The sequence below is a fragment of the Athene cunicularia genome (assembly GCF_003259725.1).
Source record: "Athene cunicularia isolate RWA chromosome 11 unlocalized genomic scaffold, athCun1 chr11_part1, whole genome shotgun sequence".
Taxonomy (NCBI): Eukaryota; Metazoa; Chordata; class Aves; order Strigiformes; family Strigidae; genus Athene; species Athene cunicularia.
Window position 1 is genome coordinate 13,331,392 of NW_020799113.1, and position 22,537 is coordinate 13,353,928.

General features: G+C 39.9%; 1 protein-coding gene across 1 annotated transcript in view; it reads left to right on the forward strand.

Annotated features, from left to right (window-relative positions):
• Positions 1-3,924: 3,924 nt before the first annotated feature.
• Positions 3,925-22,537, forward strand: part of NKD1 (naked cuticle homolog 1) — a 116,719-nt gene continuing 98,106 nt past the window's right edge. The window contains exons 1-2 of the mRNA XM_026856957.1: positions 3,925-4,066; positions 8,519-8,673. Coding sequence (XP_026712758.1) covers positions 3,925-4,066; positions 8,519-8,673 — 297 coding nt within the window. The remainder of the gene's footprint in view (positions 4,067-8,518; positions 8,674-22,537) is intronic.

Consider the following 22,537-nt stretch of genomic DNA (forward strand, 5'->3'; position numbering starts at 1 on the left):
TGATTCATCTCAACTTAATATAGACATATAAAGTAGGTCACATGAACCACTTATTTCTCTCCATTGACTGTAGAGGGAGATGAATTCTACCTAGTATGTTTTCAGGAATTCGTTTGTATTTTTTAAAATCTAAATTTAGTTGAATAAATAAGAGATTGGGCTGTTAATGCATGAAGGCAGTATTAGCCTCTGTGATCCAGCCCACAGTCCTATAACTGCCTCAAAATACTGAAGGAGTCCTATAGGGAAACATTCCCTTAAAACATTGCCAAGAAACTCCAACAAGTGAGGGCAGTAGGTAATGCTGTATGGGCTGTGTGGCCAGTGTGCCACTTGTCTGACCTTCTGCTGACAGAACAGAGGCAAAAGGGAAAGCCCACTATGATGCACCCTGCCTTTGCAGGATGCTGGCAGAAATGCTGCGTGGGTTAGATGTGGTCTGGCACTAGTTCAAAACCACCATGGCAAAATTACTGAATGCCAGGAGAAGAATTGGGGGCTTGTTAGTTTTATGCAAATCCCAGAATTCCTGTAGCTTCTGTCATGTATTTGAAAATACACAATGCAAAAGGACACAGAGTGTGGAGCAGAACAGCAAAGTGGATCTCCATGGGTTATCTTCATTGCATTCAAACCAGCACAGCCTAGCTGAATGCAATAATTATGTCATTAATGCCATAAGAAAATGTTGCTGAGGTACAGTGAAGGGGCCACATATACAGCACACAAATTAGATCAACATGCAACATGCTGGGTAGATGCAAAGTCTTATAACACTGACAGTTTAATGGTAAAAGAAAATTAGAGAAGTGTAAATTAAATGGTCCGAGTTTACTTGGTCATCTTGTATCTGTCCATCTGCCAGGACTTCAGAAGTTTCCCTGTAGGAGCAAAGAAGACTTGTTCTAAGCTCATTTAAGATAGTGTCTTACCTGTATGAGCCAGTCTTGTCGTTCTATTGGATGTATCTTGTAAGAAGAAACTAAGTGAACTTTGAAAACAAAGCTGCCTTTCACAGCAAAGTTTAGAGAATATAGGAAAACAACAAGGGCCATTTAGATCAAGCCCTTTGTGCTGTGCCCATTGCACCAGTGTAGTGGAACTGTGTTAGTGATTTTTCTTGCAAGGAATATTCAGTGCACACAGGGGTCAGACTGTGTCTCATCACCTGGAGTGTGTGTGTGTGATGCTGAGCAGTGCTAACGCCCTCTTTACTTCTGCTGCGTGCCTCCACCTCCCTAGGTCCATGTCTGAAATGAGTCTGTTACTGGTTCAACAACTTTGGGAAGCTGCACAAATGCTGAGCCCTCAGCCAGAACCAAGCTTTCTGTGCCCCTTGGATGAAGTTACAGAGAACCTGTAGTTAACTGCTTGGATCTTTTCTGTTTAAATCTTGTGTATTTCAAAGTCTTGTGTAATTCATCACCAAGACTGTCTGTAAGCTACAGTCAGCCAGGGTCTGCTCTGTGTCCAGCCGGGCAGAAACACGCATACTGAAATGCAGAATGGCTGTTGTCTTTGCCACTGCTCCTCACCTTTATCAGATGCTGTATGCCTGCTGCATCACAAACTTTGCATCAACACTATTCTTTAGTGTACACAGAGTATCTATGGGGAAAATCAGTATTAACCAGAGGCTGCACATCAGCAACTCAGAAATAGACCTGAAGGTTTATTTTACCATATCTTAATGTTCAGAAGAAGGCATTCTTTTATAGCCAAGTTTATTTTAGAATGACAAAATACTTGTGGCAAGTTCCTGGTGCCAGATTTGTACAGTGACATGGTGGCCCAGGCATGTTTTTTAGAGTAAAGTTTTCTTTCCCAGTATGATATGGTTATGAGTGAGTTTGCCAAAACACTTTGGAATTGTTATAATTCACACAAAGCTTAAAAGATAGTTGTAATAACATTTTTCATCCTTTCCAGATACCTATTAAGTTAAACACTTCTTACTTCTTATTTGTAAGCACAGCACCAATACTGCTTACTGTAGCAACAGAACTTCAACAAACTTCATGCTTATTTAAGAAAACCAAGCAAAACTAACATAGAAGTGCTGTACTGAACCAACACACATTGAATTCAAGCCTTTCACGTTTCATGAGAATTTTGCAAAGGTTATCATATTGAAACTCAGGCTTGGGTGTCTGTCAGAATCTGTAGTTTCAAATCTGCTGGTTCCAGAGACGGAATCTAAATACACAATATAGGTGCAGATGCTGATTCTTACATTCTTTCTTCAAAGTGGACTTTACCAGTCCATAGCTGTAAATAATAGGACAGTGCAACTTAATTTCTCCTTCCTGCACTTCTCACTGTGGGTAGCCACTTTGTCAGAAGCGACTTTACACAAGCAGTGTGCTCTGCGTGTAAGGTCTGACTGATCTTATTCTGTTCTCATGCCAGTTATTTTTCCAAACCCTTCTAAGAAAGAAAAGCAACAGCAAGTTACAAAACGAAAAATGAAAACAAAAATCCAGCTTCTTGTAGTTTAACAAAACTCCAACAACAGCGAGCAAGCAGCAGTAGAGTGGAGGAGCTCAGATGGCTTACCTCACAGTAGCCATTTGGTTTAACGCAAGACACATTTCTTTTGTCCACGTGCAATGAGTATCCTCTAGAATGGATATGAAAAGTAATGGGGAATGGTATGATTTAATGGTGAGTTTCAGTGCCATGCTTTGAACAGACCTATGTTGTCTATGTTGTCAGCTGTCAGGACTGGGGCTCTCTTCAGTCATCAAAGCATTTAGCAGAGTTTACAGTTTGCTGTTTACATTACTGGCCGGCACTTTACTCTCCTGAATACAGTTTAACTATTCCACCACCCCTGTGATGAGTATTCTTTTCGGCAGCAGCAGTCCTCACAGCCTTGGAACATTGTTTTTGGACACAAACATACACAAGTTATTAGAACAGGAGATCAAAGGAGGTGTCCCACTGTCTTCCTTTCAATGCTCCCATTGTGTTTGTATGCTGAAGCCTGCTAGAGAGTTAGAACCAGAGAAGGGGGAGAAGGGGGGAGGAAACCTTTGTACAAAGGTACTTGTCACTGAGAGAAGCCCATAAAAGATGATGTGAGAAAAGACACCAGGTGGAATATAAACCACCCTTATTGTTAAGAAATGCAAATAAAAATCCTCTCCTATATTAAAACTTTCTTACTTGTCATTTCTTAGACGCTAAAGGAAAGGTTCTGATTATTGAAGTCATGGCACTACTTTTTACTTTGCTTTTTCTTTTCATGTGTAGCACACTGTACATGATGTTGGGAAAAGTTATTTTTCCTTTCTCTGCATATTGTTATAGTTGCTAGCAAATTTCATCTTAGCAAAATATCCACTGGAAAAAACCCTCAGAAAAATCACACTTTCAAATATCTCATGGATTGCCTTTTTTATGAAGGACATCCACAGTGTTTCAGATTTGTAAATAAACTGCAAGTTCATTTTATTTGGATAAGGAAGTGTGTTTTCCTTGTGGAAACTTTAACAGAAAAAAATCCTGGTAGTTCTGTATGATTGTTGAATGCTTTCTGGTGGATCTGCAGTCAGATTCCAAGCAAACAGATTCTAGATCCAAATCCATTAAAATCCTCTGAAAAAGCCAGTTGCTTCTAAATTGCTGGGAAAGCCCTTGTCCAGCTTGGTTGGCTATAGAGAAATACATGGTAGCAAGAGTCTTTCACTTGTTTTTAGGCATCTGTTGTCTTTTTCACCTTTCGACTTTACTGATGAGCTGGTCCGGATTATTGAGTTGGGTATCAAAGTCCTTTGAGAGCAAAGTTGCAGGACAAGGCAGGTGACAATTAGCAGTTCACAACAACAAAGCATTTCTAACAGAGAAGTAAGTCTTCCAGCTGCACCAAAACTCAGGCCTTCACGGAAGGCAGCTGCTGATGTGGACTTTCAGAGTAATAAGATGGCAAGAAGAAAGATTAACCTGGCATTGGCCTATATCCTCATCATTGTGGATTTTTCCATTCGAAGACTTCTTAGATTCATTTCCCTGAATAAATGCAAAGAAGATGTGATATGGCCTGAAAAGGAGTATTTTAATGGAGGTAGTATGAAGGGCACAGAGCTGTCTCCTGGTGGTCGTTGTGGGAAGCAGCTCATCTGCTGAATCAGCACTCGCCACCCTAACTATCAACCCTTAAACACAACAGCCATCTCTACATGATGGGTTTTCTTGGCTTTCAAGAGAGGTGAGAGAAAAAATACTTTGATGATGGAAACTATAACCACTGGATTATGGAGCCATAGTGTTTTAACTGTCTGAGACTATGAAGTCTGACAGGGTTTTCTCCAGCCGATCATCTCAGGCTCTCAGAATAAGTATAGCAATAATCTTGTAGATCACCTGGAAATTTTCTCATGGTAGCTGAGCATGTGCAATATCCAGCATGCTTACACAGAAGGGTAAGTGATGTAGTGAATGTGCTCATTTGTGATAGACATCTTTCTGCTGCACAGACACTGTTTGAACTTGCTGATCAGTCTTTCTTCCCCCCTAGGGTCAGGGCAGTTGCTGACATCCTAAAAAAACCAAAGAAAACCTGTGAAGCAAGTAGGTTTGGAGTTGAAAGGATGCCACAATGCAGACTCATGCCAGAGTTTTGAGGAAATAAGCCAAGGCTGCAAAGTTGCTAAAGCTAGTAGGTGCTGACATGCCAGATTGCAAAAATGCCTGAGGCAAAAGTGCTGAAAAAAACTGCCAAGACCATAGGTACCAAAGACCCGAAAGCTGAAACAGTGTCTTGTGACAGGCCTCCAATTTGTGTGTCTTGGGAATGAGCAAGCAAAGCATTCATATGGTCACCAAAACAAAATGTATATGTTATTAAAAGGATCAGTCATACCTGCAAGAGTAGGATTGTGACCCTAAATGCATTAGCAGGATGGTAAGTGAAGCAATTGTTGAAGAGGTATCGTTGCTGTGGGCAGTTCTTTATCGATGGAGTAAAAGGAGATGTATTGGAAAGTATTTGAAATGGAGGTTGAGTGTGGTTTGTGACCCTCTTTGTGACTTTGAGAGCCACAGGGTTCAAAATTCTGTATCAGCTGGATCCTGGAAATCTTTACCAGCTTAGATATATTTCGAGGTGTCCCTGACAATGGTGCTGAGAGCACTGGAATCATCTTTAGAAACATACAATTATATATGTTTTTCCTTTCACAACTGAGCAGCCTTTTCATAAAACACTTCTATAAAATGCAGACATAGATTATTTAATGCAGAGGAAAAGCAGCACAGTTTGCACTTTACTGTCTCCGAGTGCACAATTTTTTGAGAATTACATGGATTTTTTCACTTCAAAAAGCAAGTGGTCTAGCGTGACCTCCGTGCCACTTCCAATTGGAAGAGAACAGCACCCATCTGCTACCTTGGGAGGCCAATGCCAGACTTCTTTCATCTTCAGCTGGATGGGAAGATGGTGGGAGAGGGGGGAGAAAAGGAAGGAGATGAAGTTGAAGAAGTGGAAGGCAGTATCCTACCACCTACCCCATTACCCAGACAGGAAAATCAGAGTGATTCTTTCATCTGTCATGTGTATTTGCTCTCCTCCCTCTCCTACATGTAGGAGACAGAAGCCTGGCGGAGGGGGGGCATCACTGCCCTCCTGCCCCGGGCACCAAGCAGAGCCCGGCTCTGCAGCGGGCATCCATGGTTCGGGCATGTGGCTTGTTTCTTCAAGGCTCTGCAGGGCTGGGCCTTTCCCACTGCCTGTATGGACTTTCTGAGTGTGTCAGTGAAGCCTGTACAAACGGGAGGTGAATCCCATCAGATATTTATGTTTGCTATGATAGGCTACATCTGTAGGTCTGTGTTTTATGTGATCTCTGACTAAATTTACCAGTCTAAAGCTGGGTACACCATTAGCGTGTAGTGTAGTATTTCTAACCTGGCCTCTAAACAACTGTTTTTAGGACACTTGTTTTCATGCAACCTTATACCATGTCCAGTTATCTTTAGGTACATACTGAATCTGAACTTCTTCCATACTGGTTTTACTTTACCATACACTAGGCTAGTGTTTACTTTTGCCCACTGTTCTGTAGTTAATACGCAAATACAGAACCAAACTAGACATGTTGTTTTGGCTGATACCATTGCAGAGAAGTACTCCACTCTGTAAGGACATCAGAACAACCTTCAGTGGTACACACAGGGTTCTTCTCACTCTACCTGATTGCTATTGCCAAGTATTGTCATTAATTTTACTATGCTATTGAATATTGTAAAGTAATTCCTGGAGTGGTCTTAGTGAGTTGTTCCTTGGCTGAGATAGACACTTTTATTTCCTATCATCAACTAGTCCATGTTATATCAAGGTTCAAAAGGGTTTTCCATCCTCTGAAAAAGCACAGTGTAGTCAGCACTAAAGAAAGGGCAATGAATAATACTCTACGTCATGGCTTTCAAACTTTCAGAATTCCACTGGGGTCACTGGGTTGAATTAGAGACCCTTTAATCATTAGTACAGTTTTATGAATGGTGTACTTTACTCTGATATTTTACTAGATGTCACTACTTAACACACTTCTGGCTCCATGGAAGGAAAAACAAAAGGCTTTGTGTGCCTCGAGGTCCCTGTAGTTTTGAGGATCGTTATATTTCTACTGAGTCAAATCCTGAGGTCCCTGTTTAGTTGTTATACCATGCTAAATCCTCCTGAAATCAACTGGAATTTGTCTGAGCAAAAACATGATAAGAATCTCAAGATTTGGCCCTTTAAGTGTAGCTAAAACTTTCTCCTAGGTGGAGGAAGAAATAGCTGCAGTTGTGATTCGTGCTCAGTGTAATGTAACCAGCTTGTATTTGTGTTACTCCTGTGCCCAAGCATTGCAACCATGAATCCCACTGTCTGCAGAGTCAGTTACTGACATTTGGGATTCTTTTGTCAAATTTGGTCTCTTGTGAAACCCTTGGTTTTGCAGGGTGCGTCAGTGACTGTAATTAAAAAGGGCTTGCTTTAAATGCTAACAAATGTGTGTGTGAAAGCAGTACTGCACACAAATGCAAGTCCCTTCCTCTCCCTAACTGAGACACAAGTGGACCTCTGTAATCGCTGTGAAAGCGAGGGCTTCTTCCCCCAGTTGCTTGTTCAGACCTGCTGAACTCATGACATTTCTAAGGTCTTCTTTTGTTCCCAAGAGCTGAATGATGGGGGCACTATTTCACAAAATAAATTAATAAATCATACCATTTGGGGGGCACATCCACTAAGGTGTTCTCTATTTCTTGTAAACAGTGAAAAGAAGTGATATCCCAAATAAAACATCTGCTGATGAAGTTAAAAGAGACTACTCAAGTGTGTGCCAAGCTGAGGAGAGAAAATAAAATTGATAGTACAATTTTCAAATTTCTTAATATGCGTCAGAGTTTTTACAAGTGTTCACAGCCTAGGTGAGGCCCATGCCCCAAGAAGTCTGCTTCATCGAAATCATTTTCTTTCCCTCTTTCTTCTGCCCAAAACAGGAGGCAATCTTCAAAGGAACAAATATGTCACTTTAAATACACAATATAGAAAATGGGCCAAATAAATTATTAAAATACGTAAAAAAGAGATTCACAGAAGATGCATGTTATTAGCTATTTGACAAGCAATTGATGCTGTGGCAATGGCTGCATTTCACAACTCAAGTGTTTTCTTTGCTAGACAGATAAATAGTTGAAATAATGTGAGAAATGACTTTGCAGTCATCCAAAGAACAATTGGCTTTAAATGGTTCATTTACAGGCTTTCCACTGGCTGTGCTGCACAGTCATTTCATACCAGAGCTTCACCACATCCATGTGCTTTGGAATCCCTTCTAAAAATGAGCTCCAAGCCTGACCCTCCTCTCCCCATCCCAATTCCCTGCAGAAGTGTTACTACATATGCTTTGAATCTTTCTTTCAGATGAGCTCCCAAGTCTAACTCCTTCCTCCCTGTGCTTGAAACGTATGGATTTGAAAGCACAGATGTGGCCTTGAAGTTTCTGGACCAGGCCCATCTGGGTCAATCCCTACATAGTTTGACTAGTAGTTTCTTGAGGAAAATTCTCAGAAGCCTTCATTTTTTCTTGTTCTGAATCTACTACGCGCTCCCTTTTATCTCTCCTAGTTGAACTACAAGGATCTCAAGGGAGATGTGATTTTCATAAACAGAAAACTAATGACCAGGAAGAAACAAATTTTTAAGGAAACAAATTTTTAATGACTGTGAGAATTGTCTTTATGAAACAGCAAGTTTCCTTTTAGTTTATTCTATATGTAATTCGTAAACTGGAGAAGGGGGGGTTCTTTTAAAATCTTATCTACTCAATAATAATTTTAAAAAGCTGATAGAGACTTTAGACGTTGTCCTCCTGCTGCCAACATTTTGAATCACTGGGAAAGGGTTCCCGATCAGACTCTGCAAACTGCATTTCGGCACGAATAGGGACTTCAGCAGGACCACTTGTGTGCGCAGAGATGCCCGTGAAAACCAGCTCTCGGGACTGAGGCAGCAGAACAACCGCTTTCCCAGACGTGCTGCCTCCCCTCGCCACCACGGCCCCGCTCCGCGGGGAGCCGCAGCCCAGCCCCGCGGGGGGGCCCTGCGAACACCCCCCGGGTGCGGGGCGTCCTGGACTCCAGCAAGGCTGCCAGCACCAGGCTGTTTGCAGGCTCTCCAGCGCCAGGGTATGTCAGGCTCCTCGCTGCCCGCCCCCGCCCCTTCTCTTTGAAACAGGGAGAACCAAAAGCGCTTTCTACATCCCTCTCTCCCTCCCAAGGGTCGATTGTGCAAAGGCAGGGTTTTTCTTTGCCCTAATGCTGCTCCAAGGGGCTGCCCCGTGGGTGGTTTCCTTCAGTCCTTTGATGAAGTTAAGGAGCTGCAAACTTGGTGCTGGTACAAAAGCCGGAGGAGTAAAGGGGACCTGTCTGCTGGTGTCTGGGCAGTACGATGGGAACAAAATCCTTCACAAGCAGGAACAAACAGAGAATCTCAGGGAAAAGCCCAGCACCCTGCCAGTGTGCGCAAGCTTGTGAACCCTGATTGGTGCACAAGTTTGTCTGTGACATTTTGGCAGAGGAATTCAGGAAAGGAGAAGTCCCCGAAGAGTGTATTGTTATTTATTAGCTCTTTGCTAAGAATGCGTGGCTGACTTTCTCCGTAAGAGTTACTGCACATGTCACTTGTCCTGGCTGTTACTACACTGGTCGCTTTCCACCCTTTCTCTTTCCTCCCGTGTAAAGTCTGCCCGTGTAAAGCTGGCCTGGAGGAAATGTCTAAGTTGCATTTTTTTTTTCCCCACCTATGTTGTCTCTTTAAACAAAAAGGCATGATGGGAGGTAAACAAACTTAACAATCCTTAAATATGGTCCTCACAGAGTTTCAGGGTATGATCCAGAGCTTATTGATGTTTACTGAAAGACTCCTATTGATTTCCGTGAGCCTTGGATCAAGCCCTGAAAGCTTCATCAGTGGAAAAGTAACCTGAGAGATGGGGAGATTGGAATCTGCTTCCCAGCAAGGAATGTGGCTCTGAAAGCACAAGCAGAGCAGGGCCACCAAACCTCCTGCAGGCTCTTCTCTTTGTTAGCCACCAGTTTTATTGTCAGAAGTCTGGACTTCTCATGTCTCAGGAAAAATTAACTTGCATGTGGAGAATACATTTTAGGTGGAGAGTTAAAAGTGTGTAAAAGATGTGTAGTATGGGAAAAGCTAATGATGACTTTTTAGATTCCACCAGTATTGTAGTTAGAGGAGGATAAGTTGTTTGGGAGTCACTGGAAGTAAGGCGAAGGGGATAAGATACTGATGTCAGTGTTTGTAATTGATGAGCATAACCACATTCAACTTGCAGGTATGGTTGGTTGAAGTGATTTCTGTTGTGCTTTACTTGGAGGCAATGCGTCCAAGGAAAGAAGTTCTCGCTAATGATGGTACATACATGTACAATGCAGATGCAAAGAGTAAAACCATGTGCTTCTAATTATTTTTAATTATCCGCATTTTTGTGAGTCAAGCTTTTTAGATATGTTCTACCTTTCTATGAAAGAGGCTTAACTCACCAAACTAAACATAGGTTCAAAATACAAGAGTTAAAGGTCAAAAAGTCTTGACTTTAGCTTTGTGAAATGTATTTCCTTCCTCAAAGACAGTTTGCTTTCTGAAAAGAAGAAAAAAAATCTTTCGTCAAAGATACTTTGGTATTCACAAAACTTTTCACTTCTCCAGTTCCATGAGGTCTGCTCAGCTGGAATGACAGTAGAACAGCATTTATCTTCTTACTCAAGGTGTGCTCCTCATGAGAGCTCAGCAAATAGCAAGCCCTTAACAAAAAATTAGTCTACAGTGTTAGTACATTATAAAACTGTAAATAGGTTTAAATATGTTTAAAAGCACTGTTCCCATGAGGCTTTTTACTGTCATCCTAATAGAGCTGTCTCTGAATGTTCGAAAATATTTGCAATTTATTGCCTAATATATTTAGTAGTATCTGCATGCATATATAGTCTGCTAATTGATTTAGTTTAATTGTCATGCTATCACAGTCACACTGTGACAGCTACATTAAAGTTCTTTTAAAATATGAACTTTTGGTAATATGGAAGGATGCATTTCTAATCCTACATTGGAACCAGATGTGCCATATGTACAGTCTTTTTGACAAGGATTATGGAGTCACAGCTCTTGACTTTATAACTGACATTGCATGACTGTTTCTCTTCAGAGATCTCTTTGATCTTTTGTATAATTATACCAAGATACAAAGCAAATTGTAGCCTAACCTCTTGGCTCTTCATTCACCTCAGATGTAGAAATACTAGTCCCTTCAACTAGCGGTTAGTCACATGGGATTGTGTGGGACAGTTGTGTGTTCCCCGGTAATGTCGTACTGTTGCACTTGAATTGACCAAGGGCTCTTCTCCTTCAAAATTCCTTGTAAAATGTTCAATTAGCTTTCAAGGTTTTGTGGAATGGTACAGTTTTATTGTGTCACAGCTGAAACTTTGGCTTCTCATTAAAACATGTTTTTTCCCCTGACATAGGTCCTAATTGCTGCATATGTGATTTATGGCAGAAACAGTTAGCTCAAATTCTGATGAAAATATCTGCATTCAGAGAAACATAGAGTTTAGTTCAAAAAAAATATAATGATCCTGGAAATAATTTTCCTCCTAGGAATTCTTAACCAGAGTTTTGTTGATGGTGTTTTCATTAGTATGTAGGGCTGTATTTGGTGAAATCCAGTGTAATTCCAAAGACCTGTTGATGGGACGAGGAGAGCACTCCTTGGAAGCACTTGCTTCCAAGTCTGAAACTTAAAAGATTTGAATAGTTTTGATCAGAACTTGAATGCAATAGAGAAATTTCACTTAGAATGCTCTACATCAGCCAAAAGTTCTGTCTTGGTTGTGCTTGGAGGGCTGTTTTCCTCAAGAACAGGGACACTGAATTGTTTTGATAAACTTATTGATCCAGGGGAGATGACACTGAAGATCAGGGGGATTCATGTAGCATTTTACAAGAGGAATGAGTGACTTATACAGGAAAGCAATAAAATTTCATTTATGCTCCTCTCTAGAATGCTTGAATTTCCCACCCTGGAGGGGAGGTCTTCATGTCAGTTCATGCATTTATTTGGCCCATTTTCTATATTGTGTATTTAAAGTGACATATTTGTTTGACACAAGGAGGATTCAAGGATACACCTTTTTTCTTCCTGAATTGAAGTTCTGAGAACTTCTTGCTTAGAGTAGACCTCCCTCAGCTGGCATGTCATCCATGTTATGTCCTGTTCATCTTTGTTTCCCCCCTCCATTTCACTGGAAGAACAGTAATCAGAGTCCAGCTATTGCCAAATGCATCAGTCATCTAAGAAGGATCTCATAGTAAATCGTTGGGTGACTGCATAAGCCAGGGGAAGAGGACTGTATCTGAAATATGCACTTCTGGTGTGTGTAGAGCCTTCTGATCTGGGCTGAGAGCTCTGATCTCATTAAACCATTGCCACCCGCCCAGCAGGGGCTGCTCTGCTCTAAATGTTTTAATTACTGTGGAGGCTGAGGGCTGGGTTGCAGCCTTCCACATCATGTAGAATTAAAGAAAAAAGGAATTCTGTTGCATGCATGAAAAGTATGAGGTCCAGAGTCGTCTTCTAGTTTCAAAGCTAATTGAAACCACTGGGGCTGTAAATCTGTTAGAGCAACTGAATGCACTTCTTTTGCTGCTTTACGAATGAGTTAACTTGTGCCCAGAAACGTTTTCTGACACTGTGGATTATCCTGTATAAGTTTAAATTTATTCAGTGTCTTTACTTTTACAAAATATTTTTGGAGATCAACATTGTTTGCAAATATTCATGTATTTATTTATTTAACTGAGAAGTAGTTCTATGCTAGAGGGGGATATTAAATACGACATTTGCTTAGTTCAATTTACTTTTATCTTCAAAGCCATAGGAAATTTTACTATTTTTTTGTGCATCTCATTGAGATCTATGCTTGGGATTGGAAAAAAAAAAATCTTGTATTTTTAATTAAATTTCAAACCAGCTCACAGTGAATCAAGTTATAAGTAATCATTTTAGGCATAATAGAAGAAACTTTAGCTTACCACTTCTGCTAGGCTCTTTGGTGCTAGTGATCCTCATGTTCAACCTCAATTGATATTAATTAGAGTTGAGTATCTGGTCTGGGAATAATACCATATGAAATGCTGAGGCACATCACTGGTTCAGAGGTGGGGCTTGTTCTCCATTTGTTCTGTGCCTGTAACTGCCAGTGACATTAATGGGCATTCCTTGCATGACTGAGAGGAGGCTACGCCAGTGTCAACTTCACTGATCCTCTAGCACGATCTCGCTTAAATTAAAAAAAAAAAAAAAAGCCCTTCCCAATCCCCCACTGTTAAATAGCATGTGTGTGTGTGCATATAAAAATACATAGCCTTATGGAAGACACAGCTGGGTAGGTCATTCAGCCACAATGAAAATAATAAACAGAAAAGAGACTTTTTTAGTGGTATGTATGTACTATGACCTAAAGGCTGTTGAAGTGGAAGATTTAATTGTAGCACTACTTTGGGGTCATCTCATGGGTAGAGTGACATTTGAAAGACTGCCACCTTACTGATACGGTGAGAAGAGCAATTAAAATTTCTGTGGGTGCTACTTTGTGTGACTGCTTGGAGTGATCTTTTAAACTGAAATATTTTCAAGTACATTAATGTCAGTATTGTATAGATAATTGTATTGACTCTGAGGATTAAAAGAAATAACAGACTTGGCAGTGATAGCTATTGGTATGACTAAAAAAATATTTTGATACACAGAATAATGTGTATGGCATTTAAAATAAAATTGCCAAACTTTGTATTGAAAGAGAGAGAAGCAGAATCTTATTTAGTGTTGAAATTTGGTGCCAACAAACCAAGATAATTTAATTAGTGGTGCACATAGTATATCTTGACAGCTCTGATTTGGGAAAATTATAATATGAATATTAACAATCAAAGAGTCTCTGAAAGTATTAGTGCCATGGTGATGAGATTAGTGAATTGGCCAATACTGTAGCAGAAAGCTGGATTCCAAGGGAATTATCCTTGAATGATACCAGTTGGTGCAATTAAAAGCCACAATTCAGTTACCATATGGAAAGTGTTAGGCATCCTTACATGGTTTCAAAGCTATGTGCCGGAGGTTAAATTGACATATGAAGAAAAGCATAAATTAAATATTTTGTGTTATGAAATTAAAAGTTGACTTTGCTTGAGCCATATGGAAGAGGTGGATGGAAGACAGTCTGTATTTGATCAGGGCTTGTTTTATAGGTGTTTCAGATTTAATGTGGTGCACTTTTAATTTGGCATGTTGATTGGAAAGCTGAATGGCCCATGAAGTTTCTGCAAACAATCTTGTTAAAGTAACTTTTTTTTTTTTGTTTAAAAAAAGTCTCTAACAACCCCCTGTCTTTCACCCACTCTGAAGTCGAGTTACTTAGGTTCATGTTTGTAAGAAGGAAGCATATTCTGTGTAGTAGCTGGGTGAAGTCCTCATCTAAGTGATACAAGTTATGTCTCTTGGGTTACTGATAGTCCCTCTTGGCTTAGTGAAACCTTAGGTCTTCTGAATGAGAAGGCCTTGGTTATGGAGTACATATTCTGTAAATTGGGATGAAAAGTAACAACAGTATGTTATATATATTCTTTAATGACTTAAATGCTAATAATGTAGTCCAGACTTTACACTAAAACTTTGGTTATAACAAAAATGGGAAATTTGTAGCACATGATTGTCGACATCTGGGAATGTTCTTTACAGCAGCATTCATTAACAGAATGGTTTTCTGTAGGTTTTGTGAGATCTGTAATAAGACCCAAGAGAAGCTCAGTAAGTGCCTGTTTGTAGGCACCCTTCAGAAGAAGATCTTGGTTGACTTTTATAGTTTCTTTTGAATTGAGTTATGAACAGAGGAAAGAGAAGTCTCTTGAGTATTGAAACTTTTCTAAGAGTTAGTTTTTCCAAAGTTGGGGAAATAATTGTTCGGTGATGATATTTAAATCAAAATGGAACATTGCTCCCTGTGCTGCAGATGTTGGCCTTTACAGAAATCCTTGTGGATGGATTTTGCTTCGTGAATGTCAGCATCAAAACCTGGTTGGAAAGTAAATGGTAGATGTTGAAATGTATAAAATACTTGAAGTATTTTTTTGTAATTGAACCACTTTTCTAGTTAATATACTGGTTACTCTGAATACTTGGGAGTTTTCATACTATGTGATATTTATAGATAATCTTTTCATGGAAAATGAAGTATAGTTTTTAGTTCAAAAAATTAATGTGAAGAAATGGTCAAATAGACTTTCTCTGTGAATTTATTTAGTCATATCTGCCAACATTGGCAGTAAAACTAAGCTTGTATTTACTCCTACAGAGTAACTACAGCTATGGGAGACTGAGTTGGACTGTATTCCATTCAAGAATTATTAACCAAGTTCCAAATGCAAAATCTTCATTGTGTCTGATTTCTGAGCCAGCAAAGCGTGTTTGTGTTGGAATATCTCATGACATTTGTCTTGCAGTGGTGGAACGCCAGTGGTGTTAGCTGTGGTGAAAGGGCTGTGCTGGCGCAGATGTTTTTACTACTGCGTAATCTAAGAGAGAGGGGAAATGACTTGTGTAGGTTCAGCTATTGCTATCCTGGTCTCTCTGCAAGGGGTACAGCCATACAGTGCATTTGCTTTTTGTAAACTTGTGGATTTATTGTCATCAGAGCAATATGGCACATATTTTGTCTTGTAATTTGCAGAATAGTGATGACACTTCTGAACGTGAGACATCCTTTTCTTTTTGAGTTGAAAAGTCCTGTATATTTAGTGTCTTCCAAATAGACTGCTGTCATGTAACTGCATGTGACCGTTTATTAAGGACCAGTCTGTTGGCTTGCCGTGGGAGTTGGCATTCCAACAGGCTTATATTTGCAAGTAAGTGTTCAGCCAGATTCCTTTGCACCTATACATGTGCTTGACCTAATATGTGCCCATCGTAGGTGAGGAATACTTCTGTTTTAGTCATACAGAGTCTAATAGTTTGAGGAAGGGAATGATGCAGTCTCTTGTTGGGAGGTCCTGTAACAGCTGTGAAATTGAGTACTGCTAGTTTTGTTTCTGTGGTGTGGCCTATTGTATATTGTAGGGCAATAAATGATGCTATTGTTTTAGTTTATAAAATTTTTGGTGGAGTAAATCCTTTTGCTCCTCAGAAGACCAGACTGTGGCCACAGGAGACTGAAATGCCATAAAGTGCTTGAGAAGCTCCTCAATGGCCAAGAAGAGCCCTGTAAAAATACACCTAAAAGATCCCACCACACTAACCCCTTGGCAGGGATAACAGAAGACCCTGGGGTTCCCTGGTTCAACCCAAGGTCCCTGCCAAATGTACATGAGAAGGAGTTGCTCCTTAAATCTGAAGCTGTTGTTAATAAAATATGATACTTATGGACAAGACTTAAGGGAAGCCGTTTTTCTGTTTTTTGTCAAAGCTCTGATCGTTTGCTAATTTTCTTCACTAACACTTCTCAATTGGAAAATTCAGAGGAACTCTGAAACTCACTGAGCTGACTTTGAAAGAGTTTCTTGCTTATACCTTGAAAAGTGCCATCTACCAGTCTTGCTTTCAGTTTTAATGTGTTTGGATATAAGTGCAGGCTCAGTGGCACTGGTCTCTTGTACCATTTGCAATGAGAATCCTTGAGAATGTGAGATCCTCCCTTAAAATGTGGGAGGTAATCAGTTATTTTTTGAGCAAAATTTGCAGCAGAGAACTTTTAAAGTGCCTGGAATTTTCAGCCATGTATCCCTGGACTTCAAACTAACAAATGCAGGCAGTGTATGTTACTTTAGCTCGGAGATGTGTTGGCATGTGGTCAGAACAGTCTATGTACTGTCCATCCAGAGAAATACTTTGTGTTTTGCGATTAGGGTGGAATTTAATGCATTTGGGGGCATTACTGTGGCAGCTTTAAAGGGATTAAGTATATTGAGGTTCCTATTAAAGTGTAACATTGTGATTCAAGATCTGTGAAAGAAAATCATGCATGGGTGTTTGATCTTGGGGTACAGCCACACATGCTGTGAGGCATAAAATAAGGGGATAGACTCAGTAGGGAAGTGACAGAACAAAGTACTGTCTTGCAGGAGAAATGGGATTTGGGAGCAGCCTCGGATCTTTTGATCCATACTCTGATGCGAATGATGAGTAGTATGGAGGTGACAGATTAGTCTTGGGGGAGGAAGGAGAATGGTGGGTAGTGTGTTGCATTGCCCTCGGAGATAGTTTGCTGTCTGATTCCCCCAAGATTTGATAGTGGTAGGTAAGGACTATGCTGCTTCTTATTGCCCTATCCTAAAATTTTTTTACAATTCTAGTTTCAAGAGAGTTAGGTAAAAAAGGTAGTAGCTGTAAAGCTAAGCCCTATGTGTTAAATGCATATAAAGAACAAATGCCTGTTTGGGGGAGCGGGAATTTTCTCTGAGCATAGAGTGCCCCAGTCCTGAGCTCACAGAATAACAAGCAGTCTCTGTATTGCATAAGATGCAGCGGTTAAGTCTGTATCAGTGTTTCTGTAATAAACTACTCTTTTTGAAACAATAAATAATAATTTTGCTTGTGAACTTTCCAAGTCTCTCTCTGTTCACATAGCGTACGTGTGTATAAACTACAGACACTCATTCCCCTATAAAGAGAGAACATCATAGTCTAGCAAACAGAATATCTGTCATTCCAGCTGAGCAAAGGTCTAAGGCAATAACCCAAAATATCCTGGAAGAAATTCTAAAAAGCATTGAAGAAATCAATCGTCTGATCCTAGAGGAAGGTCTTTGATGTAATCCTGGTAAGTTTATACTGGGAGCCTGCCTATTTCTTTATGGTCAGCCCTAGAGTTTCTATATGAAAAGTGGATCAAATAATTTCATATGCTCCTGCTTTAAAAAAAGATGGTTGATAGTTTTCTAAAGCGTACACACTGTTTAAATGTAGATTGTGGCTTTTAGCCGAAGCCCAGGTGGGGAGGAAGGGCTTTCAAAACAAGTACTTACAGGAAAATAAATAATACTTTGATATTTTTCCCATGGAAAAACTGTGCCTCATTTAGCCATCTCGAATATTTAATTTTATTTTGAGGATAAACTTCATAGGTTATCTCAGTTAAAGCCATTTTTATTTATGCAAAGCTTATGTGCAAGGTCTTGTTCCTGATGTGGATATGTATGTAAAAGGCATTTTTCAGAATACCATAAATAAATTAATTTTTAAGGTATATTTTTAATTAACTCAGTGCTGTTAGGTAAGCCTGGTTTTATCATTTTGAAAAATTCTGCAGTGTTTCTCTGTTATGTTTTGAAGCAAAAGCTCTGCTGTAATAGAGGGGAAACTTCTCATTGCTTTCAGTGGTTTTGTATCGAGTTCTCTGCCACATCAGTGGAAGACGAAGGAAGGTTCAAGTGGTGCGACTAATAGCCTTTTTATCTAGCAGCTACATTGCTGGTAGAATGGCAGTGTGTTTTGCCCTGCAGATGCAGTTTATCTGATCATTTTATGACAGGTTCACAAAAGTTTTTCCCAGTTGTGCTGCCACTTAAATTCCCATTTGTAATTACCAATGTAATTTTGCAGATAGGTTTAAAAAGCATGTTTTGAGAGATGCTGTTCCCACAGCACTGCTTAATACCTATTAGAATACCACATTTTTATTGTATGAAGGTGTCTTTTATCTAATTAGGTTGGTTGGTTAAAGTATCGCATTTTTTTTTTTTTTTTTTTTTCTTCTACTCTGAGGCTGGTTTTAATCGTTTATTTATGACCAATAGGAAGCACACAAAGTCTTTAACTCTGGACTAATGCACATCATAAAGAAGTAAATAAGATCTCTTCCTGCCTAAACTATTGTACAGGGTTTTTCTTTGAAAGGCAGTTGCTCTTGGATTAAAACATGGTGACGTGTAACAGAAGAGAATGAAAAAAACCCCAGCATTTGGAAAGGAAGTATTGTATGCATTGATGCTACGTAGGCTTCATTGGAATTTGGTCATCAACCTTACTATGTCATTCTTTTCTAGATATGCTGTTTGATTTCCTTTTTTTTTATTTAATGCAATTTAGAAAAAAATGAATGAAATAAATTTCAGAACTGTGTGATTAAAGACAAAAGTAAGGCACGTTGAAGTTGCTCTATGTCCTTGGACATTTGCTGTTATCCAGGAGGGACTACCTAGACTGCAGCATGCAGATGTTGCCTGTGCTTTGTCAGTGAACAAACATGTACTGTTTCAGCAGAGGTTTGTTCTGTGTTTAAGGTCTAGGTCTAGGGCTACCTCTGATTTTCCCCATTTTGGAAAGACAGAAACTGAAGACACCGTAGTGGGAAGCCCCCTAGATTTGCCAGTAAATGAGTACCAGACAATGGGTAATGTCCTGTGGGAGTAGCAAAAAGACTGTGAGGTCCCTCATTAGCTCCGCAACAGTAATCTGACCCTCCTCATGTGTGTTTCTGATGGCAACACTGGCAGCCCTGGTCTCCTCGAAAAATGAGGATTTCACCCCCACTGGGGAAAATAGGAAGGCTTGTAAAATACAGAACAACAGAATGGTTAGACAAGAAAAATGCTAATGTCATGCCTTGAGGGCTATGTTTTAAGCAAGGAAAGAGCCCTGGCCTACTGTACAGTCAGAGTGTCTCCTAATACCAGCAGGAGCCCTGTACAAAGACAGGGTGAGGCTTCCTTCTTCCATGCTCGCAGTAGACATGGGGTCTAGTCAAAATCTGCTGTTACTGCCGATCAGTTCCAACATCAAGTAGTATCAGGACTGGATAGCCAGTTCTGCCTTCAGTTAGAAATATGTACAGAGACTTTTGAGAGGTATGCCGGTCTGAGACGTGCCAGATCAGGGATAGCATTTGGCTTTCAATTGTGTTGGCACAGCTTAGTGATGCCAGTGGGCTGGGTGCTAATAGCTGACTGAAGAGCTGGGCAGAGGGAAGTAACTCAGCTGAAAAAGCAGCCTCCTTATGTTCAGTCTCATCTGTCTGTAAATGAGAGGGGGAAAAGAAGTATGTGTTACCTGGACTTACCCATCCACAGCCAAGAATCTTTCTTCTCATGGTGATGGTGTCAAATGAGTATTTTGTGTCATACCCGGCTGCGCGCCGAACAACACTGTAAGTTTTGTGCCACACTGCACTGGTTTGCAGTGCCCCTTCTTGCAGGGCGATGCCTTCTTTCTGTGCCAGTGCTGCCATGTCCAGGGCGAGCAGCCTTTCTTCTGGTGACCGAGTTCTGCTTGCAGAAGGGTTTACCCGAGCTTCACATGCCTGTGTTGTACAGAGGGTGAAATGGTGCAGGTTTTGCCAGGTGGTTTTTTGACTGTATGCTATTGATGGGACAGATTTTGCAGTGAGTGATCGTTGTGGAATATAAAGGGTTACGTTGTTGAAGTTACACAGGCGCCAATCCACTGGCACACCGCAGGTGATCTCGGAGTGAATGTTGTTTAAAGCGCCTGTCCCACGGTTTCACAAATGTGCTCTGACCAGAGGATGTTTTTCTAACTTCAAAGGGCTTTGCAGCCTGGCTCGGTGCCTCACAGACTGAGTCCACAATTCCTCTCTGCTCGTGATGTGTTCTAACCATGTGTGATTTTTTTGGTATGTGGTGTTTTCTTAAAGCGGCATTGACCTGTGTTCAAGTGAAACTTGCTCTTGAGCTTGTAAACACAAACTTGTCGTGTGGGCAGTTTTCATCTTAACCTGATGTGTGTATTTTTTTTAAGAGCAAGAATAGACATCAAAAGGAGGAGTAATTTATAGGAAAAGAAGAAAAAAAAAAAAAAAAAAAAAAAAAAAAAAAAAAAAAAAAAGAAACTTGCAGCAGCTTTTCGAGTTGCACCATCCAGAGGCTTTTCCTTGAAGATCAAAGTGTGGGTCCTTTGCTGGCTGTAAGGAGAAGAGAACATTTCCACCTCAGCACTGCTAGTGTTACAGTAGGTTACTTTGTCTGCAATGTGCCTCTATACAGGGGGTGTCCAAAGGCGGAAAGCAAGACAAAAAGGAGTAGAAAGTGGAAAGAACCTAGGATGCTTATCAGTGCACTGATTTGTTTGTTTTTCCTTCCCTCCCTCCTTAACAATGTTTATATTAAGATATACTTTTAGGAACATGTTTGTGTGTTTTTAAATATTAAAGGTTTCTTTTTCTTCTGTAGTACTTTGTAGTGTAGTTTTCTGAAGGGGATTATTTTCAAGTTGATGCGAAATACACTCTCTTTTTAATGCTGAGTATTAGAAATGACTGAGTCTTTGTGGGCCAAACTGTTGAAGTCCATTGGTTCTCCATTAACTCTGCTCAGAGCAGGATTAAGCCCTGAAACACCTCCAGAGGTACACTGTGGTGCTTTAGCTGTGGTTGTGAATCTGAGAAGATCTTGTGTTCCACTGAGTAAGTTGCATTGGTGGGCACTGGTGTTCGCAGTGTTTGTGCTTTCATTAAGGCTAGAAAAAGTAAGCTAGTTTGAGGTTTTAAAGTCACCATTTTTAATTTACTGTTATTACTATTACGGATGGTTTTGAGTATATTTTAATAGAACAGACCCAACAGCAAAACAAACCCTTTCTTTAAAGAAAACAATACCTTACAAGCCAGACCATAATAATTTCAGTTTGCCGAGTGGTTGAAAAGGATCATCTGCTGTGGGAATAAAACATCATACTGTGAATGGCATGCTGTGAACAATATATCTCAGCTGTGCAATGAAGTTTTGCTCCTCATGAGTAACAGTACTGCAGTCTAGCACTTAATAATTAATCCAGCTTTCAGATGCAGCTGGATCCCAAGGTCCTCATCTAGATGAGACCCTCAAAGTTAGTGATGTCTAGGGCCTAAGGCCTAACAGAAAACAACCTGTGCTACCCTGCCATCTCATGGTTATCGACAGGAACCTTCCCACTACATTTATTTTGGCTAGTTTTAAAGCAGGTGGCCAGGATGAATCCCTAGTTACAAAGTCACAGCTGCTGCTTTGAAATTGTGTAAGAAGGTCTTTGGTTTCTTAACACAAAATAACTGAGCTGCTGTTTGGTATTAGAGCATCATTATTCTGGGAAATGCACTCTTCATTTTAAAAATATCTTCTGTATGGAAGTTGAAAGTTTATATGTCATGATTCTAAGGGCAAAGAGCTGAAAAGATTCCTTGTTTGACTGATGGTTGTAAATACTTAAGAATTCCTCAGTGTGACTTGAGTCAATGGAATCTGAAGGTAGGATTAAAAATTAATAACTGTATTAGAAACACAGAGTTACAGCAAGAATCTCTTGTTTGTTGGTATTAAATAATTTGGAGATGTGAGGATTTTTTTGGTAACTATAATTTAAGATTTTTCTCTCTTAACTGGATGTCTGTGGCAGTTACTCCCAAAATGTTACATCTGTATCATTAAATCAATTAAAAAGACCAAGTGGACTTTATATGATCACAGTAATGATGCTGTGATTAAGTAGAAGGAAATGTTCCATTACAAATCCCCATTTCCTCTCCTTGTAAAATTTTATTTTAAAATGAGCCTTCTTGGGTGACTTTTTCAGTAGTGTCAGCAACAGTGTCAGCAGAATGGTGAATTCATGTCACTGGAAGTATAAAGAGAATTCATGAAGGAGTTTGTGTTAAGCATAGTTTTCTTTTTTATAAAAAAGGATTCTATTCACTGTGGTTTTTTTCTTCTTTTGTATTCCTTGCTGCCTTATGATATTATAATGTTTTTTGCCTACTTTCAAAATTTCATAGATATATATTTATAAAAAATATATGTCATGTAAGCTTTTTTCTAGTGTAAGAGAAAGTACATTTTATGCAAGGTACACAGCATGGGGTTTTCTGGGCCTTCAATCTCATATGATTCTGTCTCACAATAAATATATCAAACGGGAATGAGCAAAATGCAGTCCTCTCAGACTGGGTGAGAATATGCTCATAAGAAAGAAGACTAGGGTGGGCTGGTTAAAGG